This window comes from Limanda limanda, chromosome 8 (genome assembly GCF_963576545.1).
Source record: "Limanda limanda chromosome 8, fLimLim1.1, whole genome shotgun sequence".
Classification (NCBI taxonomy): domain Eukaryota; kingdom Metazoa; phylum Chordata; class Actinopteri; order Pleuronectiformes; family Pleuronectidae; genus Limanda; species Limanda limanda.
The window spans coordinates 18021093-18043937 of NC_083643.1; the positions used below are offsets into that span (position 1 = coordinate 18021093).

At 40.4% G+C, this 22845-nt stretch overlaps 1 protein-coding gene across 1 annotated transcript; it reads right to left on the reverse strand.

Moving 5' to 3' along the window:
* Positions 1-957: 957 nt before the first annotated feature.
* On the reverse strand, positions 958-22348 carry cd82b (CD82 molecule b). The gene is made up of 9 exons (XM_061076051.1): positions 22241-22348; positions 17043-17115; positions 15552-15624; positions 10255-10379; positions 8925-8999; positions 6979-7077; positions 5333-5506; positions 3881-3964; positions 958-2895 (listed from the first exon to the last, which is right to left on the reverse strand). Exons 2-9 carry the CDS (start codon positions 17103-17105, stop codon positions 2818-2820), a joined length of 771 nt encoding a protein of 256 aa, XP_060932034.1. The 5' UTR covers positions 17106-17115; positions 22241-22348; the 3' UTR covers positions 958-2817.
* Between the last annotated feature and the right edge of the window lie 497 nt (positions 22349-22845).

Here is a 22845-nt window from a genome sequence, read left to right on the forward strand (position 1 = left end):
TAAGTTTTATAATAATGTCAATAATAAAAACAAACCAGGGATTTTTTGTTGTATTAGATTCGTGCTGTAGTGAGGCCTCACCTGGTCTGTGCATGAAGTGGAAGTCAACCTGAGCTAAACTTGAAGGAGGACATCCAGAGGGGGACAGAGAGACAGCTCACCTTCAAAGTAAAAGTTCAGGAGGACGGAGGTTTGATTTGATTTATGAGTAATGAGTGACCCTTACTCCTTGTGCTTAAATTAAATGTGTTTCACACTGTGATTCTTGTAAGGCGTCAGAAGCCAAGGCTGGAAACTACTGGGTAACAATAGGTTTTTAAAGCATGCTAAATCATCCAGTATCTGAATCCAAAAATGTAAAAGTCAATTTTAAGTGAGGCTGTCAAATATGTAGTAAAGTAGAAAATACAAGTAAAGTTTTCTCTGAAATGTGAATCAAAAGCGGCATAGAATGACCAGCATAAAATGACAGACACACACACACAATAATTTGTCCATCTTCTTCCTGTGCATAGTTTCTCATGTGAATTAGAAGGGAATCCAATCCTTAATGGTAACATAGGATTGGCCTAGGAGGTAGAGTGGTCGTTCTCCAACAAGAAGGTTGCTGATTAAATCCCCACTCTTCCTCATCTGCAAGATACCAAACTCCGAAAATTGGCAGAACTTCAACCACCTATTAATTGCACAATATCGTACACTATGTCAATTTGAAAAACAACCATAAATAATTCATATTTAAAAAAAAAATTGGATTAAATTAAATCAAATGAAATTTAATTAAATCTGCGCAGTCCACTTCTGCGCAGGAAGGGCACGGTCCGCTTCTTCCTGTCAGTGCTCGGGCCCTAATAAACAATGTTTAAATCATGACGTACAGGTCCACAACTTTTGTATTTTTTCAACTTGTCACCACACAGATCTAGTCATAACAAAACACAAGAAAAACACAGTACAAAGGCAAATAATACTTTTTTATTATTAAACTTTTATCTATTATTATTAAAACAAAAAGGAACTTAAGATTCTGTAGGATGTGGTCATCAATAAAGTAATTGGTGTGGCTGTGTGTGTGCATGAGTTCCATTTGTAGATTAAGAGATGATGATTTTGGATGAATGAAAACAAATTTTCATCGGAGGCGGGGTCCTGGCCAGAAAGGACATTTCTGATAGGACAAGAGCACAGAGCGGATAAACTGCTGCACCATGGGAACAGAACATAAGAAGAGCTTCTGAGAAACAGAACACATACAGACGGAGCACAACTAAACAAAATCATTTCTTTTTTTTTGTAAAAAGTGTAGAAACATCTTTAAACACACAATAAAAAACCTTCATCTCTCATTAAGTTAAATTAACGTTTCATTTTGGCAGGTCATAAAACAGAGGGTGGTTGGAACTGTGAAAGAGCACCGCTCTTTTTCCTCTCTCTTGTCATGAAAACGATTAGAAGTGACTAGTGCGAGATGGCATGAAAAACTGCAACTACATAGAAACACTGTATCCACTACACTGAGAACAAATACAGTGTTGTAAATGAAGTGGATAAACTGATGAGGAAATATAAGTAATTTTCTGGTCAAAGCACCTTCTGAAAATATGATTTTAGGGTTTCTCACTGCTCTCTCTCTGCTTTTGTTACTGAGAATAAATTAAAGTAAAGATCTTCAGGACGGGTGCTACGGTCGACTGTTCACAAGCTAATGCTGTGCTAAAGAAATTAAAACACAGTTTTAAGAGCAACGACAGATTTGCTCTTAAATTTCTCAGATTTAGACCAAATAATTGCAGACTAGCAGCCGTGGCAGCAGCTTTCTGTACGCAATCAGCAACGGAGAGGAACCAAAGAACAATAGCACTCTTAAAACAAGGGAATGTGGGTGACAACTTTCCTATTTAAAACGCTGACAAAGCATCAAGGTGCTTATATCCCTTACCGAGGTCATAGATATATATACAGTTGTAAAAAAAACAAACAGAGCTAACATAAGAATATAAAAAAAGACATAAAATACTCACTCAACACATCATACACACACTTACTTCAACTAGTCATTTTGGAGAGCTACTGGCTACCAGTCAGACCCGCCCGAGAGGACAGGAGCTGTGATTTAGAGACGCCAACAGATGATTGATTCTGGGAGGGTGGAGGAGGCGGAGGAGGAGGAGGGTGAAAGTGAAGGTTAATATTACGGCTACTGAGTACAAGGTCTTGATGACAGAAGCCAAACCCTCCACCACAGCAGCCCTGCCCTGCGCCTCTCCTCCACCCTCTGCAACCAAAAATACCAGCTGCAGGATCACAGAGTGGCATTACTCCTTCAGAGCGTCTCCTACATGCATCCTCCCCCCCGCCTCACTCTCGTCTCCACCCTGCCCCCGGAGTCCCAACGTACTTCAGCTCTCAGCTTCACCAAACGTCACTGGAGTTCTCTCTCTAATACTACTACTACTACTACTACTAGTACTACTACTACGATAAGCGCTTTTTCTGAGGTCGGTTGAGGAAAAACACAACAACACCTGAATGACTGTCCAAAAAAATCACAAATGTCTCATAGGAAAACACGAGTGAAAAGACAACAATGGCAACTTGTGAACTTGTTGGACACACATTTGATTGAGAGGTGAGTGCGTTTGTGTTTGTGGAGCGTGAGAAATTTGCACAGCTGTCGAGGCCGGAGAAGCTGAAATGGGGCAAGACAGCTGTCCATTTGTGTGTGTGTGTGTGTGTAAAAAAATGTGAGCCGATGGAGAGTGAGGGAGAGAGAAAGAGTCAATCCATCTGTGGTGTGAAGCTGGCTCTGTCCTCAGCTCAGTACTTCGGCACTTTGGTGTAATCTTCCTGGACGACGCTCTTGCACAGACACATGGAGAGAATCATCCCGAGGAGCTGGAGGAAATGAAGTTGTCACTTTAGTTATCAGAGCTGAAACTGAGCAGTGGAGCATTTACTCATACAGCATTTGTGTCAAAAAGAAAGAACTAGATCACTTTAACGATGTCAGCATGTGAGTGTACGACTGAGATCAATTAATCAGACAATCGTTTTCTAGATGCATCGACAGTCTGTTGAATGCCAGAAGACAATAAAATGGCCATTGCAATTTCCCAGGCCCCAGGGAGATGTTTTAATAACTCTGAAAACTAAATGTATTCAGTTTTACTGTGACATAAATCCTCAGGGTTTTCTTATTAAATGATACCAATCACCTGTGCTTATATTAATTGGGAAGCTGGAGACAGGCGACAAGTTAATTTAGCTCAGAATAAAGACTGGAATCTGCCTTCCGGTACTTTTAAATCTCACAACTTAACACATTATATCACTTTTATAAACTCAACACCCAATAAGTGCAATGTAACCATTTAATAATGTGGTTTGAAGGGGGCTTATGTACAACGATAGTTTAATTGAGATTAATCTATTGCGATACCTTAAAGTCAGACTACAATCCTCACACTTGCCGAGAATGCCGTTTTTGTTCCTCATCTTTTACTGATGAATGGATTAATGCTGATATACATCTTATTGTGGTTATTTTCCTCTTATTTGAGTCACCTGCTCTGTTTATTGTTGATAATGAGCCTATGATGTCACTTCCTGATATATCCAGGAGCCTAAAGGCCATCGGGAGTCAGAACAATAACTGGGAAAAAGGGTTTTGCTACAGGAGTTGCAGAGTTGCTGACGTCATCACTTATAAGCCACATTAAGATCATTTTTCCAAGAGTGTCTTGGCTTATTTTCTTCCTTTGTATCAAGATTCATGATCAGCATTACATCAAGAGTAACAGTAACCTAACCCATACATGTGACAGGGAGATAGTGCTGATAAATGTCTGAACAAAATATGAGGGAGGGATAAATATTTTACCTCAATGACTGCCACGCCGACACACATTCCCAGAATAACGCCACAGTTGTCCAGGAGCCATTTCTCCACACTGGTGATACAGCCCTGAAGGAGAGAACAACAGAGGGAGAGGGGGGATGAGGCCGAGAGAGAAATAGAAGGAGGGCAGGCTGAGAGCCAACGTGCAGAGCAGAGATGGATGACTACGTGATCCTATCCGGACATGAACAGAGCCTTTTCAAAACACCACTGTTAGCTTTGGGCTGAGTCGCTGAGGGGAAGAATAACACAGCTTAACTGAGCTGAGGGAAACAGTCGACAGAGTCAAGTTCCTCTAACATGCCGACCGAACAACAGGTCAGCTCTCAATTTTCTTTTCTTTTTCAACAAATAAATGAGCACAAACAACCTGCCTCGGCCATCACTGTTCACTGTGCTGATTAACCACCCAGTGTAACTGCAGTGCCCCACTGAGCTGGAACCCAGAGTTACACAACATGAGTCTAACGGACTGATGTAATGAGTGGAGGTGTGTCTATCAGAACAATGCAGGCGTGCAGAAGAATTGTACAAACAGCTGAAGGAACAAGGACTATGGTCTGGACTCAAAGATAAAATGGCTCCATTCAAGTTTCAAGAGATTATTATCAAATGTACAGCAATAATTTATATAGAGCTCAGCTGAGCTGAGTAGTTTTTATTGTAGAAGAAAAGTCAGACTGTGTCAGGTAAATGTCACCATGGTACTATAGTAAATGTAACTAAGTGCATTTACTGTAAATAAGTACAGTTTTAGAGTACTTACCAACTTGTTTACATTAACAGATGCACCATGTTGACATCATACCTGACTGGCTGACACAGTCTTAATTTTCTGCTGTAATAAATACCACCCATCCCCTTAGCAGCAGTAAATGTAACAAAGTACATTTACTGTATTTAAGTACAATTTTGAATTGCTTTATAATATATTGAAAAAGCTCAATGTTATAAAACCCCCTCAAACGGCATAGTGGTGGGTAGATAAAGAGTGAATTTTCATATTTCTGGGAACTATCCCTTTAATGTAAACGACAACAGTTAAACTAAGTGATATCCTGCATGTGAATCATGAATCATGGCTGAGCAATTCAAATGAAAACACTGACAACAGAATAAAACGCTCAAGAAAAGTTGTCCATTCAGCACAAAGACGCAGAGAGCAGGCAACAGTTTCATATGAATGATTGAGATCAAAATGATTTATGAAGCAAGGAGCCACATTTTGAAGGAATTTACCGACACTCGTAGAATTATGTTTCTCCATAACTAAAATGCGGTCACACATACTGACTAACTTATGTTTGCTACGCCTTGATACTGAGACAGAAATGAGATGGAAAAAACTGGATAAACAACTTTGAGTAAATTCAGATATATGATTTGAAACCTTAGTGCAGAAACAGCGTGAAAGACTTTAGAAGAGTAATGTACCGTTTCGTAGACAGGTAGCTGTGGGGACGTGTGCTCACACAGGCCGACTTCCTGTATGTCCGTGCCAGGCAGGGTCTCGTTACGACAGGAACATGGGTAAAGGTTCCTGGAGCTGTTCATGATCAAATGGTTCTCAGACCAGTTTCCTGGACCAGTCCATCCACAGCACTTCATCTGGTGAATGAAAGAGAAGAAGGATATGAAAACAAAGGAGTGCACATACACAAACTGATGTGAAAACAAATAAGATCAGGGGAAAAATACGAAATTGTTTTCAGATTTTTTTATTGTGGTGTTACAGGTCATTCTCTTGTTGGCTCCTTTTTTCAGAAAGAACCCGGGGAACGAGGTTTGGCAGGAAAGAGAGAGCAAAGAGCGGTGCAAAGAGATAGTGAAAACAAATCTTAATCAGAGTGTGGTCGCAATCTGACTTCAGCTTCCGTCAGACCTACTTTTATTTTATATGGGCTGATGAGTTCATTCAAAGTACAAAAACACAGTTTCCCACTTATCCTTGATGGTGTAAGTATTTCATTTTTAAATATGAAAAAACCTAATAACATCATGCTTTTATTGAAAATACCTCTACCTCAATTTGAAAACTTCCATACCTGCTATTTAGAGTGCATTAGTGCTTTCACACTGACAACCAATAAAACATGAAGTGCACCAGTAGCTCGATGGTGCTGTCAAAACAGTCAAAATGTTTAGTGTAAAACGCTCAGCATCTTGTCTGCGGAGTAGAGGGGAAGGAGAGCAGCGGAAGATAGAAAGATGGAGGCCTAATTTCTAGGCTGCATGAAACAGAGGCTACACACAAGAAAGTGAATCATATGTATAAGTCAAGTGAGCAAAGCAACTGGAAGATATTTTGTCGGGTAACAATCTAGGTCACATGTTTTGCGATGATTATCTTCATTCTTTTCCATCTCTCTTGTGTTGGCAGTAAACATCCAGATTTCAAAACCTAGGCACATAAAACCATAGCTGTCGGCTAAATACCGCTGGAGAAAATATGAAAACATTCAACATCTTCTACTTGAGTTGACACTGTAGAATAATGTTTTACGTGTTACTTATGCTATACGTATTGTTATACTGTAATTATAAGTTGGAGAAACTATAAACATCAGCCTTCGAGTTTTAATTACTTGTTGCATATGAGCAGGATTTCTGACAGCTATGACCTTATACTAGATGATAAGAATTTAAAAAACGTACATCTAAGTAAAATGCCATATCAACTAATACAGAGTGATCCACATAATTTAAAAAAAGAGCTGTTTACAGTTTGTTTGAGGCCAATGTTCTTCTCATCCTCTAGACATGGTGTGGATACAGCGTTACATGAATAGAATAAACACTTCAGAGTTAAAAGTTGGATTCACACTAGCGACGTCCACTACAAAATATGGGCATTCAAGTCACTATAAGAGTCACTTTTTATTATATGCATTTAACTGACCTCATGTTTTTCATGTATTTACAGGAGGATTAATGGTGTCACAGCAATGCAAACCCTTTAAAATACAATTTGTTTGATGCATTTAGTTTGTTCATTTTCAGCACAGTGTACTGTATCATTCAAACTGTCGATGAAATTAAACATTTGTATGTGTCTTGTACAAACCAGGTCAGAGACTTACCGTCCTCTGAATGAAGTCCCATGTGTGCTCTGTGGTTCTGTTCTGGCCGGTGTAGTTGATTATCATGCCCTTTATGATGTTGGCCATCTCATATTTCAACTGCAAATGAGAGGACAATAAGTCAAAATCGTTTGCATGTAATAAAATAGTCAAATAATTGTAATATACAGAAACAGATAAATTCATCTCTGGTACATTGAAGAGAAACAGTGTTAAAGAAAAACAGCCACTTTTAATATTTTCTAATATTTACAACCATCTGAACTTTTCTTGGGGCAGCACCTCGGGTGGTACCGCCCTGGGCTGTTGGGCTGAGACATGGCACAAATATAGCTTAGTAGCAGCATGACTGTTTGTGTGTGTGAGACCACAGAACAGTAGCAGCGCTGCAGCGTCAGAGCTTGACTGGAGATGAGTGAGAGCCTCACCCCATTCTGGGAGAGGGCACCTCCCTACCCTGTGGTGAGTCAAAGCATAGGGAGCGGGACTAAGGCTACACACAAACACCACACACACACACGCACACATACAAACACATGCACGTGCACATAAACGGGCTGGAAGTCGAACACTTGAAAGATTAACAACAGTCTCCACCTATCCCAAGTCCTAAAGAGGAGAGGTTTGTCAACGGGAAAATATTTGTTTATGTCCTTGCCATCAGAGTTGGAGACCAGCCCTGGAGGTCTGTGTGTTTAAACACAACACTCCCTGAACACAGAGTGCAAACACACAATGCTGGTTATTTTATTTAGGCTGGATCTTGTACTGGTTGGATTATTGGTTTGTTCTGAGAGATTTTAAAGGGGAAAAATGGAGACAATTCAAATTATTGCTCAGTTTGACGGTCACTTATTTGTATGAATATATTGGATCTGACTGTGATGCTTTTATTGTATTTCTATGGACTTTATAATTCATATTTTACTGATATTGTTACATTTGAAGGAAACTCTTCACTTCTTGGCAGGATACTGAGCGACACTGTCATCTTAAAATCACGTGTTGAAGTGTCAGTTGTATAATTTAAGAGAAAATATATATATGTGTTGTTATTAAGCTTAACCTCACATTATAAAGGAACAGTTCAACTTTCTGTCTGTTTTAGAGTCACTTGGTTCTCACTGAGCAGTGATCAGGTGTGACCTGTCTGACTTGTTTTCTCATTTGGGTGTATTAATGACTAATTTACCCGCCGGCTTATTTATCTATCCATCTGGTAAATAATTGAAACTTTATTTCACTTCTCTTCTTAAAAACAGACTGGCACATATTTCAGAGCAGAGGCTGAGACACATTCAGTAACTTCGTGATTTGGGGATGCTGCCTGCAGGTACTGTATATTCAAAGGCATTGTTAGAAAGTGCTTTGGGTCCCTGGGCTGTTAATTAAGGGTCTTAAATGGGGAAACACTACGCATACCAATAGAATATGTCAGCATATAACATTAGCTGTAGGAAAATACAGTCAACATAAATTTGTCTACTCAACACCGGAACAAACAGAAACACCCAGAGGCTGAAGTGAGACGACAAAGGAAACATGGAAACACAACAAGTGTAGGAGCCTGCTTACTATTACCCCTACACAACACATCTCAGTCAATCCACCCACTTCATTCTACCAGCTCCCAACATCACATCAGCCACAACATCCATTCACTTTCCGTTCATCGAGCTGTGAAACTGTGTTTGACCACAGAATGCAGGTGCTTACTAAGTTTAGCTAAACCATAAAAAGCAGCCAGACAGGCTCCAGCTGTACCAGTGAGAGGAAGAGTGGTGAGAGGCTTAAAAGGGGAAGGAGATGTTTAAATTAAGAGAGAGAACAAAAAGGGAATCTCTTAAAACAGATAAAGTAGAAAGAAGGGGATAACATATGAATCAGGGAAATTAAGAAAGAGGGGAACAGAGAGAAGTAGACTGATAAAGCACATTGTCGTTTACCGGCTCTCTCTGGAAGTAAATGAGGACTCCAGCGGTGACCTGGGCGATGATGATGAGCAGGAGGCAGGTGAAGTACTGTGCAGGATGAGGGGAAAGTCAGTATCAAAACATTTATAAACCAGACTTTTAAAGCACACTGCATGAAATCAATCATTTTTGATTGAAAATTATAGGAAATTGAATAATAAATAATAACTATTGAGGCAGCTCTAAACAGCAGACACACACAGATCAATGATCTTTTGAACATAGTGAAGCATTTAGCAGCGAATGAGACAAATATTTTCCTAAAGAGACGGTTTAGACCAGAAACAGAGCTAAAATAGATTTAATACTATTATCCCATTCTTGTTGGTCGAAAACAATTCAACTCCAAAGTATTAATCCTTTCCACTGCCAGATGTATAAATATTTACCATTTGTTAACAATTTCCACATATCAACTTAGTACTAAGGTGGTCCAGTCAATGTTGTGCCCATAATTTGTTTTCGGTTTCCAACATTTGATGAATACAAATCAATTACTGCAGGTTTGAAAACACAACAAGAAAGGATTTAACACAGCATCTAACATTTGTGTCTAGATTCTTCACATAATATCTGAAGCCTTGAGCAATTCATTAAAGATCCTTCCATTGTTTATGTCCTCTGTGTGTTTGTGTGTGGTTGCATGTGTGTGATGGGCTGGTCTATCGCCAGCTGGTCATTGTCACTGGGAGAAGTAGGTCACAGCAGTTCTTCAGTTAACTCCTTGCAGGTTTAACACGACAGAGGTCATGCAGTTGACCCCACTCTTGTTGTACCCCCTGCATCTCGCTGGCTTGATCCCTGTCAGGCCTCCTCTCTCAGTAAATCCACACATGCTGCGAACCCGCTGCTCACACATGAGCGGAAATACTCAAGGGCTTTGCTGTCAGCAAGAATCTGTCAGGTGTTGCTAGTCAAGCTTGGCATTTCCAGCAGGTGCATTTAGCTGGATGAACAAGTGCTGTATTTGATTGTTTTAAAGGTGGTGCGATAACTTCAAATAAACAATATAGTGTCCTGTACGTGCAACTGACATATCAAGTAATGTATTTTGTAATTATATATTTTTGGCATTTAACGTCTTTGTAATAGAAAGATCAGGTTCAAGTTCTGGTTTGAGACCTATTTATCTTTTTTGTCATGTAGTTCAACATTGAGTTTCCTGTGTGGTTGTACATGAACATCTTACAGGAGTTTCTCACGCGCATTTCCTATTCAGCTGCGATAGCGAGGGTGTTAACCGTGTGTGAAGCCGAGCTGTAGTACGTTTGTGTTAGAGCTAAAAGTGAATGTGATTCCTCACCAGACCCAGCAGGCAACGGATTTCGTAGATGGCTCCGATGCAACCGAAGAAGCCCATGGCCATCGACAGTGAACCCACTCCGATCAGGATGTATGAAGCCACTTTCACCGTGTGAGACGATTCCTCTGGTGAAAACAAAGGGAGAATTTGACGTCAACTGCAAATACATACTGCACATCTAGCATAAAAATATGTTTTTTTCATGATAAAATCTGAGCAACAGGCTCCTGAACTCTAATCTTGTTTTCTTGCTTTAACCACAGCGTGTTTTGCAAACTAATGCAGCTCAGAGGAAGGACTCGTTCACTTAATAACCCATTTTGAGGCAGAGGGCTACAGTGAGCCAAAAATGCTTCACGTAACAAACCTTCTACTCCTCTGATATCAGAATTTTCGCCTGCTTTTCTCCCACAAAAATTATTTAATAGGCCACCAAAGAGAGTTGGACCAAGACAAGTAAATGTCTGGCAAGATTAATTGAGTTCCCTCTTCGGTATGTAGAGCAGGGGAGATCCAGAAGGAGGGGCTGGCGCTGAGAAGGGAGTTTCGAAGGTTGGAGAGGAGATAAACTGGAGCCATTATGTGACTGTGTTATCTTGGCTGGAGGAGCTCCAGAGTGTCAGTGCTCAGTGTGTGGATAGAGCCAGAATCTGAGAACTGTGAAATGGCTTCAGCTTCTAAAGATTCCTCGGCCAAACAAACCAGCCAGCGCTCTCGGAAAACTCAGTATCATCTCTTCAGTGGAGAAGCTGACAGACACAGAAGCTGCTTCACCACTGCCCTGTGAAAATGATGCAGCGTTGCTTCTGCTTTTATGTCAGTTACATATTTAAACATGAAATATATGGATGAAGGAACCAGTTCAAACCATGACTTTTACCTAATTATACTATTCATCAAAAATGTTTTATGCAGTGTAGGCCTAATTAGGAGAGGTGTTGTTTAAAATATTATAACATCAATTTTCACAGACAGTGTTAAGTACGATTTTTCCTGTTTCATATTGAAAACTTAATATCTGGTTTTGGACTGTTAGGACTGGGATCGATGATTTAAGACATGACTTTGGACCCTGGGAAATTATAATCGACATTTACATTTTATGAACCAAGTGTTTGATTTTCTAAACAGGAAAATAAGCTGTAGATTAACTGCTAAAAAGAAGTAGTCGTAGCTGTAACTCGACGCAAAACACAAATTTGATATATACTTATACTTGATGCACAGATGTGGTGTCCTGAAACATCTCTGACGATGCTCTTGATGTAAACTTGCATCAAAGCTTGTAAAAATATGTCATTACATGCATGTACAAGGCTGCGTCTACATGTTTTACCAGAGCCGTGGTGGTTTGAGAATAATTGGAAGCTAAAAGTACTTGGGTCAACATATGCAGAATGTTTATGTGGCTACAGGGTATTATTTAAAGGGAGGAAGACAAGCATACAGTAGGTTCTATATCCAGCACTGTTGAGGCATGTTATTCCAGTCTCTCTCTTACCCACCCAAACAGGCAGTGTCTGCAAAAGCAGGTGGTGTGTGTGCAATTGTCTACAGTTCCTTGAAAAATGAATTACCAGAATTTGGGGGAGGGGGGCATGAAATGTTTTGTTGATGATTACCAGACCAAACCGTTGCAAGAGACAGTTATGGTTGTTTGGTGCCATAAATAACACAACTAAGTGACACATGTCAGTGCTGAACCGTAGACTGTAGACAAAGGTGAAAGACGTGAGAGTGACAGTGAAGCCAAAGCCTTACCCAAAATGTATTTACATAATTTCTGTCATTTTAGCAAGTTCTTATCACATTGCATATCAGCGTTCATATCCGTCATGTTTTGGCTTCACAACTTGATATCAATGAAGCCAAACGGTCTCTGCTCTGAAATGGAACTGTCTGCTAATTGCTCTTTCTGATTTTGTTTGTAGTTCTTAGTCTTAATATTTGGTGAAAACATAAAAGCTATTTCACTGCACTTGTAGAGCATTTAATCAAAAGGCCATATTCCATGGCGATTAACTGTGGGAGCTAAAATTGAGATGGATGTTTCTGTGTAGATTCCCCTGTAACTCTGTGAACACTTGTTCCAGTGAAAACATTCAGTCTGGAGTTAGAGAGAACAGAATGAAACACTAATGCAACCTAAAAGCCATTATCTGCTGACACCACTTCTCAAGTTTACATCTGAGATGATTTCAAATATTCTTGGAGCTTCATAGCAATACATGAATTCTCTAGATTGGCTATTTCCTTTAAGATCATATAGCAACAGGAAAACACTATTAACTAGACTCGTATGTCCCACATGTTGTTTATATCCTACACTCTTTAAATTAAAGTATTGTAAAACTCTAAAGGGTGTTTCCTCTCAGGTGTATTTGAGTTACAGAGCAACAGATACTCTATTTTGACAAGTGTCCAGCTGTTAAAGCTAACATCTGTATTATTCCGTGGCCAAACTTAAACACACACTCAGCATGTGGTCGCCCGGTTACTGTGCTGTTCTGTCATGTACTATGGCACGTTTCCATGTAGGTCTTTGCTAGATTTTCTAAAATAGATCCTTGGGTGGTTTCCATGGAACTTTCCATTTAAAGAGGCAAGAATTATGGAGCACTTCAAGAGAGCTGCCGTGGGGGGAGCGACGGCTGTTGTTTAGTAAACGTGACCAAAGAGACACAAAAAGCTGGAGAAAAGTCTTGTTGTTCTGATTTAAAAAGTAAACAGCTCTGTGTTGAATCTGAAAAAAACATCTTCTCTCTGTTCATGTCTATGGAAAGTTTCTGAATTACTCTGCAGCATATTTCCACTCTGTGCTTCGGCAAACTCTCCAGCTCACAGACCTACTTTCCAAGGCTGACTTTTGTTAAGAGCCAACAACATCAACTCAGGATTTTATATAACTGCGGTAAACTATTAACACACCATTGTATTGACATCGAGGGGCGTTAATTAGGGGCATATGGCCTTTTAAATTAAAAACAGAGGACATGAAACCAAGACATTCCCCAAAGTTCCCCTGCTTGGGAGTCAGTGGGACAGCTGCAGAGGCCTCTATTAATATCACTCATAAAGAATGGAAACTGAAAACACAGATATCCTGTTTATGGCCAGGCAATGGTGCAACTTCTGAGGAGCGCACTGAGTCAATAAACATAGTTGTGTGCTGATTTGGTTTTTTTGTTCTTTTACAGAGCGGTAAGAGATTTCCAGTGAGAATATCAATCCATGGACACGGGGAGGAGCTGAGGTCGGACCCATCCTGAGTGCATGGAACAAAAGACATGGAGGAGAGAAGGTCATCATGTCCCGCATCCAGCAGGAAGGGATATCCTCAGGGTAGCAATGATGCAGGTTCTCTGCTATCTCTGGAGGAACAGCTGGATTATTGTAACAATAAGACTAGGGCAGGCTGGGATGATGGATACTGTACTGTCTTTAGATTCTAAACGCATGACTGGAGATAAGCAAACTCAGGTCAGTGATAATCTTGGAGTGACTCCTCCCTAGACAGTGACCTCGAGAGCTGAAATAAGAAAATAGGTCTCTGGAGTGTTCAGGACACAAGGTCAGATCTGTGGGGTCTTCGTCATCACTGCCTCTTCACGACTCATTAGTCAAAGCAGCACAAAGCTTCAGCCTAAATATAGATTTCTTTAGTAGTGCCTGGCCCTCACAAATGGAGCTTTCTTATCAAAAAAAAATTCCAGACATCATGTTATTCCAGAGCTCAAAATAATGTGTTCAGATTTGATTAGATTTTTTATGATCAACAATCCAAAATCAAATACATTAGGTTTACGGTAACAAAGAAAACTAGCCTTTTATGCTGTAAGCACCTGGAATATGCTACCACATTAAAAGATGCAAATGCTTTCATCTTCTAAAAACTGAAAACGTTACTTTGGAGAGGCACCTTTCAGTAGTCTGGTTAGCTGGTTTTAATTAACCCATTATTAAAAATCTTATTCTTTTTTATTTATGAGTCTAATTATTATTTTGTTTAATCATATTTCATTCCTACTTTCAATATTTGTGTTGGTTTTAATCTCTGTCTAATGTTTATATTTATACTTTCCACAAAGTGTATGGTCACAACTTCCATGGTGGCTCATGCTTTGTGCAGCAATCTATGCATACACCTGGAATTACATATTCTATGTAAATAAAGCTTTATCTTGCTTTGCTAGTAACTAATTAATGTATTTTAATCAAATATTGATTTCAGCTCAATACATTTCTGTTCAGATGATGTCTACTTAAGAGCAGTAACTCTCACTCTCCTTTCCCCAGTGTTGCAGGTAATAACCAAATATGAGGCGGATCTGACTGTGTTAACAACTTAGAACTACTAGCTCTGTGATCCACTTCATTAAGTTCATCTCCTATAGGACAGACAAAAAAGTAAAAATTGACTTCCAACAAGTACGAAGTTGTGAGATAATAAACCGTAGGAATTCTTATTTAGAAACTGGGAGAAAACTTCTCCGCTCGCCTCAGCACAGCTCCATCTGGGAAGAATACACTGAAAGCATTCATAACTAGATTTATGGCAACTAACAGTTTCCATCCTTGGTTCCCTGTTCTTTGGCCTGGAACTGGGTTTCATACCATTTTCTCTTCACAATAAATAACATCAGGGAGACACATTGCTGTCTCTAACAAAACTGATACCCTTGCCTCTTTCAGCAGGATATTGAGAGTCTTGCTGTCTCTCTTACAAAACCGTGAATACAAATAGATCTGTGGCAACATCTGTGAGGGTGGGAGATTCTTTCTGTGCGTCTCCACCATCTGGGGAACGGAGAGAACACGCATGCTCAAAGTATGACTCTGTGGAAAGTGTGGGGAAATAAACCTGCTGTTCTCCAGCCCAAGCTGAAACAGCTTGATCGCCTTGATAATCGATAAACCCTCTACTCCCCTGACAAATCTATTCCCATGGATCTCAACATATGTCTGTGTGTGTGTGTCCACAGGGCAGTTTTTGAGTGGCTGAGAGAGTCATCCAGTTTCTATGTGAGTCATATTTTTGTTTTTTTGGAAACATCCTTTTCTTTGGAATTAGTCCTGGGAGATACAAATCCCATGGACTGCACAAAGTAGGTCTGGGCTTTTAGGATTTGACAAGCACACTCTGCAATCTCTATTTTCACTTCCACTGAGCTGGGAGTCGCTGAGTCAAAAGTGCCGAATGTCTGTTGACGTGAGTGTTATCAGTAAAGGACGTGGCATTACAGCGTGTGTGTGTGTGTGTGTGTGTGTGTGTTTCAGTGAGTGTTACAAACACTTACGCAGTACAGAAATGAAGCTCTGATTATCAAAGAGAACCCAGAGTCCAAAGCCCATGATCAAGGCTCCGAATATCTGTGGAGGATGAAACAAACAAAAGTCAGACACCAAATCTCATGGGAGTAAAACACAAAATCTGTGCTGGATGTCTGAAACACCAGGGCATATTTCTGCTTCTTCAGTCTGTCACATCTGGTATTAATCAGATCTTAGCTCTTCTCTCTGTCTTTTTTGTTTTCCTGTCGCTTTCTCTCACAGCAGATACTGATGGAAAGAGGATGTGGATAATATCACAGATCTCCCCAGCCTTAAACAGCCCAACTTTTTCTCATCGCCACTTTGCTGGCTTTTATCAAATTTAACAGCCGGTAGTGCTGAGTGAGGATAGCCGGGTCGAGACTATTTGAAATGAGAAGAATCATGATTTCTAGACTGGGACATTTTGTCACTAGCGTCTGAAAATGATCAGCTCAACCCTTTGTGCTATTGTAATGAGGTAATGAAGTGCAGGACTTTTACATAATTGAGAGGGTGCTTGTGTGGAAGTTGTGGGGCACTGTAGAGGGAGCGAAATTCATAGATGAGAGGCTTTGTTGATTCACCAGCTTCCCCCTTGTCTCGCTGCCCCTGCCCCTAATCTACAACAGTAATTAGAGCCCTGGTTAAGAACTGCTCATTTACAGGGCCTGTTGAGCTCCCGGCAGCCATCATTAGCCCACCACTTCCTGGCTTCCCCTAGTCTAACGTGTCCACATGGACAAACACTGACACAGACACACATGCTTCCTCTTAGACACCAGTTGAGCGTTCACATCAAAAGGTCTGCGTCGGGTTTACAGCCGCACACTCATTGGAAAGGTCTGGACATCCTCGTAGTCACGTTTAGGAGTCTGGGGTTTTATCAATCCCTGGACTTTGTGTTGTGGCTGATGTAAAGAGGAAGAAACAAACCACCTGCAACTGTTTAGACCAGGTTGTGATGAGGAACTCGCTTCAGGCAGAGCTGCAGCAACATTTCCCTATGTATCTCAACTTATCTCTCATGATATTTGAATGAAGACATATATTCAAATAAAAACCTGAAAAACCCGACACAGAGCTCAACGTGTCATGAATGTCGACCTCAGATGCCTGATCACAGATATTCAGGTTTCTGCATTTAAAGTGTCCAATACATGTTGATACAAACAGTATTCTCAGGTTTGTCTGCAGCACATGTAACAGAGTACACAGCTGAGTAGAGCAGTGTCATCACAGGAAGTGGCTAACTAGTTATGAAGTACATTGCTGGGAAGTTGATCAACAAACCCGACATATATGAAGATACAGTGTATATATATATATGCACCAAGGGATGTATTGTATATACTGTAAAGTAAATACATTGTCTTTTTATTGTGAGTAAACAAAGCTGCTGAGTAAGTAGGAGTAATGCTATGTGCAGTTACTGCAAGATGGCCACTAAACAGGGATGAAGAAATGAGTTTACTTACAAAAAAGAGGAGGTTGAAGAGGAACAGAAAATACTTGGTGACTGTGATGCATCCTTTCCCCATGGTTGTGATTCTGGAGGACAGAAGTGAACAAAATGTAAAGGTTAAACATCAGATAGAAATAAGTCATATGAAAGATTAGAAAGACACACGATGGACAAAGACACAAAACAGTGATAGGGGACATTTCTCTTTTTTTGGGGTATTGTATTGTAGAGTTTTGAAGGCACATTTGCTCTTTTTATTCTTGACAAACAAGAGTAACCACCAAAATGAGACAGATTGGAGGGAAGACCACCTCAAAGTGGCTAGTGGTTTAGTCATGATGACTGTTTGGGTTCCATGACAACAGATGTGGTTAGGTGTGCTATTGTCATCACAAGAAGAGGGGAAACTAGGCAAATGTAATTTTATTAGCAGCAACGGGCTAGGTTAGAGACTCAGTCCATTTATGAAATTCTGTGTGTGTGTGTGTTGGTGTTGGTGTGTGTACTCATATGGCTGCATTCAGTGAATAACACTTTCCTTAGAGAGAACACCTGCAGGCCAGGCTAGCACCACACCACACTGCAGTACAATAGAAGGACGTTATGAAAACTCTCTGGCAACATGGTCCATAAGTCCAGAGAAAATATTTACCACAACCAGACATTTTCCCTTCAGAGAAGAACTGAAAATATAACCAGCCATTGTGGTTGTTTCAGGAGTCTGTAAATATCCCATGAAGACAACTCCCTGTGAAACAGATGACAAGCTGTTCTCTTCTCTCTGTCTCTTGGAATATCTCAGCTGCAGGTTCTACCCAAAGCCTATCATGTGTTTCTTACAGTCCTTCAAAAACTCTCATATTTTGAAAGATCTCAGAGGAACTACTTTTTCAAAACTGTAGATTTCTTGTGTATATGTAGATTAAATACACATGGCACTGAAACTAATGCTGTGTTAATAAGGCAGAGCAGGAACGGGCTGGTTAAGACAAGTTATGTAAAGTAATGTTTTGTGAGTAAAATGAGTCACTTGTCAGTGTAGTTCATTCAACAAGGACTTGTATGTTTACTTGTATTATCAGTAAATAACTTTTGAGTCACCTTGGAAACAGTCAAATAATCACAAAATAACTCCTCTCATTTATAACCGCAAGACTCAAATATCCCTCTCATCAGCAGTGTGTCTGTGTTTACATGCAAGTGACAAGTGAAGCATTAACCTCCTGGTTTCCTTCTCCTTTTAATAAAAGCGTTGTCACAACAGGAAATAAATCACTGTCACTCTAATGACCAAAAAGGGTATAAAAAAGGTTTTTAAAAGGTATTAAAAAAAGACAACAGAGATGTAAATGTTCCATCATGTTTACTTGATACTTAACTAACAACTTTACTTTATGTTGTATCCATGTTACAATTACTTAATTCAATTATTAAAAATACAAAATTCAAATACTCTTTCTCAAATTTAGGCTTTTGCTACACTACTGCGGATATTTTCTTAATAGAAACGTTCCCCTTGATTTTACAATATATCACAAAACGACAACAAGAGCTCAAACAAGCATGCCGGGGCCAGTAGGTGGCGATAAAGTCTCCATCAAGAGAAAACATGGTATTCCAAGTAATATTGGGTGATGCCTGACCTGGGCAATGCCGCTAATGTGGTGCTAGCAAAATTGTAATTAGACCTAGCAGTGCTAACCAAACGTCTTTCTACAAATGCACAATGCAGCGGGAGGTTTACTGAACAGATGTGTTCACAATAGCAACAAATCCTCTGCACTATTCAAGCGAGAGGTGGAGGAGCCAGGTGCAGGAGACACAGGCAGGAAGTGACGTATTTACTCTGCTGCGTAGATCAAGTGATTTTGTTGACAGCGCCCTGACGCAGTTGTCAGCTCTTATCACCACAAACTGTCGAAACATCTACGTCTGTGTTTTTTTCGCCAGGAGAAATATGTTTTCCATTTTGCATCTGTCGCAAAAAGAGCTTATAATGAAATCAGGATTCACAAAGTCTGATCACAACACCATTAGTTATTTTAGTGCAACCAACATATGAACAAATAAATACTGTACATATTTCCCATCCAACAGACTTGGTTGGGTTTATTCTTTATGTGGACGATACAGTTTCAGTAGATGCTATTAAAAAGACAGATGATGGCTGTTAAATTCACTCAATAACCTAAATACCACTATAAAATTCATGTTTTCAAACCGAAAACAGCACAAAGCCCAAACCACACAGCACATACCACTGTAAAGTAGATAATCCTAAAAGGAGATTGCTGGCCTTTCTGTCTAGATAGTGAACAGCAGTGGAGATTAAAAAACGGCTTAGTTATGAGTACCATTGTTTGTTGACTGAGCCCTGACCATGTGAGAGCAACTCCTAAAAATGCTTTAGTGCTACTTATTATATTTTTCTAAAGACATATTAAATAGGCGAACAGGCCCAGCCCAATTGATTCTGAAGCAGCTAACTAAATACTGAGGTTGAGAGCAGAGCCAAGCCAAACCGTAAAAACAGCCAAACGATTTTTGCAGAACTTCCATGCAGATAAACTGCAGCGTTAAAGATTAATTTCTTCCTCTGGCTCCCTGAAAGTGAAAGACAAATCTCTTCCAAAGTGCAAATACAGACGGGAAAGTGCGATGGAAATTCAAATGGCACAGTGTTACCTTGGATAAGAGCTACTGGTATTAGAGACAATGCAGTTTATTTGGACTGGGGCATGAGAAGAAAGGCCAGAGGAGGCTTGAGCAAATGAGTCATCTGAACTTTCCAAACTCTGTGACCTCACACGGCCATGTTTCTTTCCCCTTCATCGGCCCCAATCACCCTCCTTGTGGTTTGGCAAAGGTGTGATCACCATTACACTATTAAACACCTCTTACACTGAGGTGTTCCATTGAAATCTGTGTTTGTTCGCTGTAAAAAGAACAAGTTCAGAAGTGCGGGGCACAGATATGATTGTGAAGACAGCATGGGTGGGTGATAGCACCTACTGTGTCTGTAATGAACGCAGCTTGGACCCGGCCATGTGCCAACCTCCAAGTTCAACCTCCGATCAGATAGAATTCACTGTCACATCTGTGAGGTCGTCGTGCGTCCATGATCCTGCCGACATCGTCTTGGTACTAAACCCTTAATACCATGTCAGCAACCTGCTTTAAACATCTGCTACGATGTCATTCATCCATCTGTTCAGAGAGGATGTAGCCTACAGCTGTGTTTGTGACTAAACAGAAATAATGAGGGAAGAGTTTCACCGTACATTTCCACAAACAGCTACTTGTGTTAATTCAGCTTTTCCGCTCTCCTGCCAGAGGACTAAAGCTGGAAGCAATGATTATTTTTTTTTTATTATCTGATTATTGTTTATCTTTATAAATGTTTTCAAACATGTGGGTCATGCGAAAGCTGCGGTCTAGACAATCCTTGAAGAGTTAAAGCTTTAACGAATTCTGTGGGATGAACGGGATTTCCCATCAACGGGACTCTAATACCATATGACATAGAGGGGGGAAATCCCCCCCCCCCCCCCACTGGAGTTTAGTGCCCGCGAACTTTCCAACACCCAGTGGAAATGATGAAGCATCTGTAGCATGGTAAAACAAAGCACATGTGCCACCTGAATGTCAGTGCTCATCTGTTCAATTATTCATATAATTTACAAAAAAGAATGATGTCTCTTCCAAGTTACCAGAAGCAAACCAATGTTCCTAAAAGCCAAAGTACATATTTGATAAAAAAGTATCAGCTCACCTTCAATGCTCTCTACTAGAGCTTTCCAAAAGACAGCATGTGGTTGTATATGAGCTGTTAAAGACTGTGTAATCCAGTGATATACTGCAGTTCATATAGTCACGACAAGCAGCTGCTGAATACATGGCCAGCTGAACGCTAATGGAGACCAAGTGGAACATTGTGTTTAACCCAAAAGCCCACTTTTCTATGGACATGTATTTCTTCAAGTCAAGGCTAGGAAAGCTTTAAAGAGTTGTTTCTCCTTGTAAACCATAATGCTGCTTAAAAATGCAACTGATGCAAGAGGGACTCAAAAGTACTGCGGACTGGATGTGTGCCTTCCACATAACTTCTTTAGAGCTTTGCCACAGACAAACCCTAGTACAGCTCACCATAGGGACATATGATGACCTGTCAAAAATAAGTCTCTGTCCCGTAACTACAAGGAACCATGAGACATCTGTGCCAAAGTCTTTGTAACGTTAACCTGCAAACAATCGCACTTTCGAATTGTTTTGCAGCATAAACAAATTTCATCCAAATTAGGGGTGTTGATTCTATTGTCCTTTAAGCAAACAACACACACTGTGTTTTCGCATTTGCTCTCAAACCCATTAGCTCCGTCACTCAGGGTAAACAATCTCATATAGGGACTGTGGGGGGGACTTTTAAAGTTCCCACACTAGGTTGAACCACTGGACGCTATGACGAGAGGACTTTTATTCCCTAAGAAGTGAAATAATGACATTCCACCACTTCTCCGTCTGGGACAGATGAGTCAGGCTGATCCTGGAGGTCCTTCAGGTTCGGCTCTTTTAGAACATCAGCAGGTCCCTGACACAAAGACAAATGTCTCTACCTGTTGTACTGATCCCACCTGTTCCTACTGGACGTGTAAGGATCTTTATATGTGAGTGATGGTAAAACCCACTGTAAACTTGATTTAAGTTGTTATCAAACTAGTTTAAATGGATTTTAAATCTAAAAGTCCTTTGAGTAAAACCTTGTAGAGGTGAGGTTTAAAGGGCTTAAAAGACACAATATGTCCCCATCGTTTCCACTGGAGGTGCGCTGTGGAGTGGCGTCGTACTGGTTCCTCTACACTGGGAGGACTGGCAGTATTGACGGCGTGGAGCCGGGCACCTGACCAACTGTTTACGACTTACGTGGAAATGTGTTGTGAGCAAGTGTCAGAAAGTGAAGCCGAGGCAGATAACGTGACGCTACGTCCAAACACATTCTACGTGTTCACCTTTAACACACAGTCGGTGGTTTTAACACGTCAGTTTACTAACCCTAACCCCGTTAGCTAGCGATACGCCGACATTAAGCTGTTAACCGCCGTTAACATGGCAGAAAGTGAGTTTGTTCAGCAGCTGTTGTTCCGCGGCTAGAGGAAGTTTCCTACAGACAAATAAAATGGCAGCTAACTTAGTGAAAAGGAGGAAAACACTTACCGGGACTTCAGCGGAGGAGGTTAGAGTTATCTGAGGGTCGACCGTCTCCTGAGCTGTCCTCACTGTGACTGCCCCGTGTGAGTCTGTGTGTGTGTCTGTGTGTCTGTGTGTGTATGTGTGTGAGGCAGCTCCAGGACGAGCGTGGGTGTGTGTGTGTGTGTGTGTGTGTGTGTGTGTGTGTGTGTGTGTGTGTGTGTGTGTGTGTGTGTGTGTGTGTGTGTGTGTGTGTGTGTGTGTGTGTGTGTGTGTGTGTTTAACCCTCTCCTGTCCAATAGTGGAGAAACTCTTACTAAGATGTAAAAGTACCCTTCATATCTACGTGTAATCCGCTGTATTACTGCATTATATACGGCATCTACTGTATTTTCCATGACTGACACATTACAATCACACTTTATTCTTCAGATGGTAATTTCATTTCCACTAATTTCCACTCAAAGTAAAGAGGTGTGCATACACCACATATAAAGTGATTATCTCACTTCTTAAGACACATCTCTATACATCTATATATTAGTATTAGTAGTAATGCTAGTATAATGCTTGATGCATTTTAAAACAATCAGTGCAACAGCAATGGGATGAGTCGTTTAATCAATTCATTC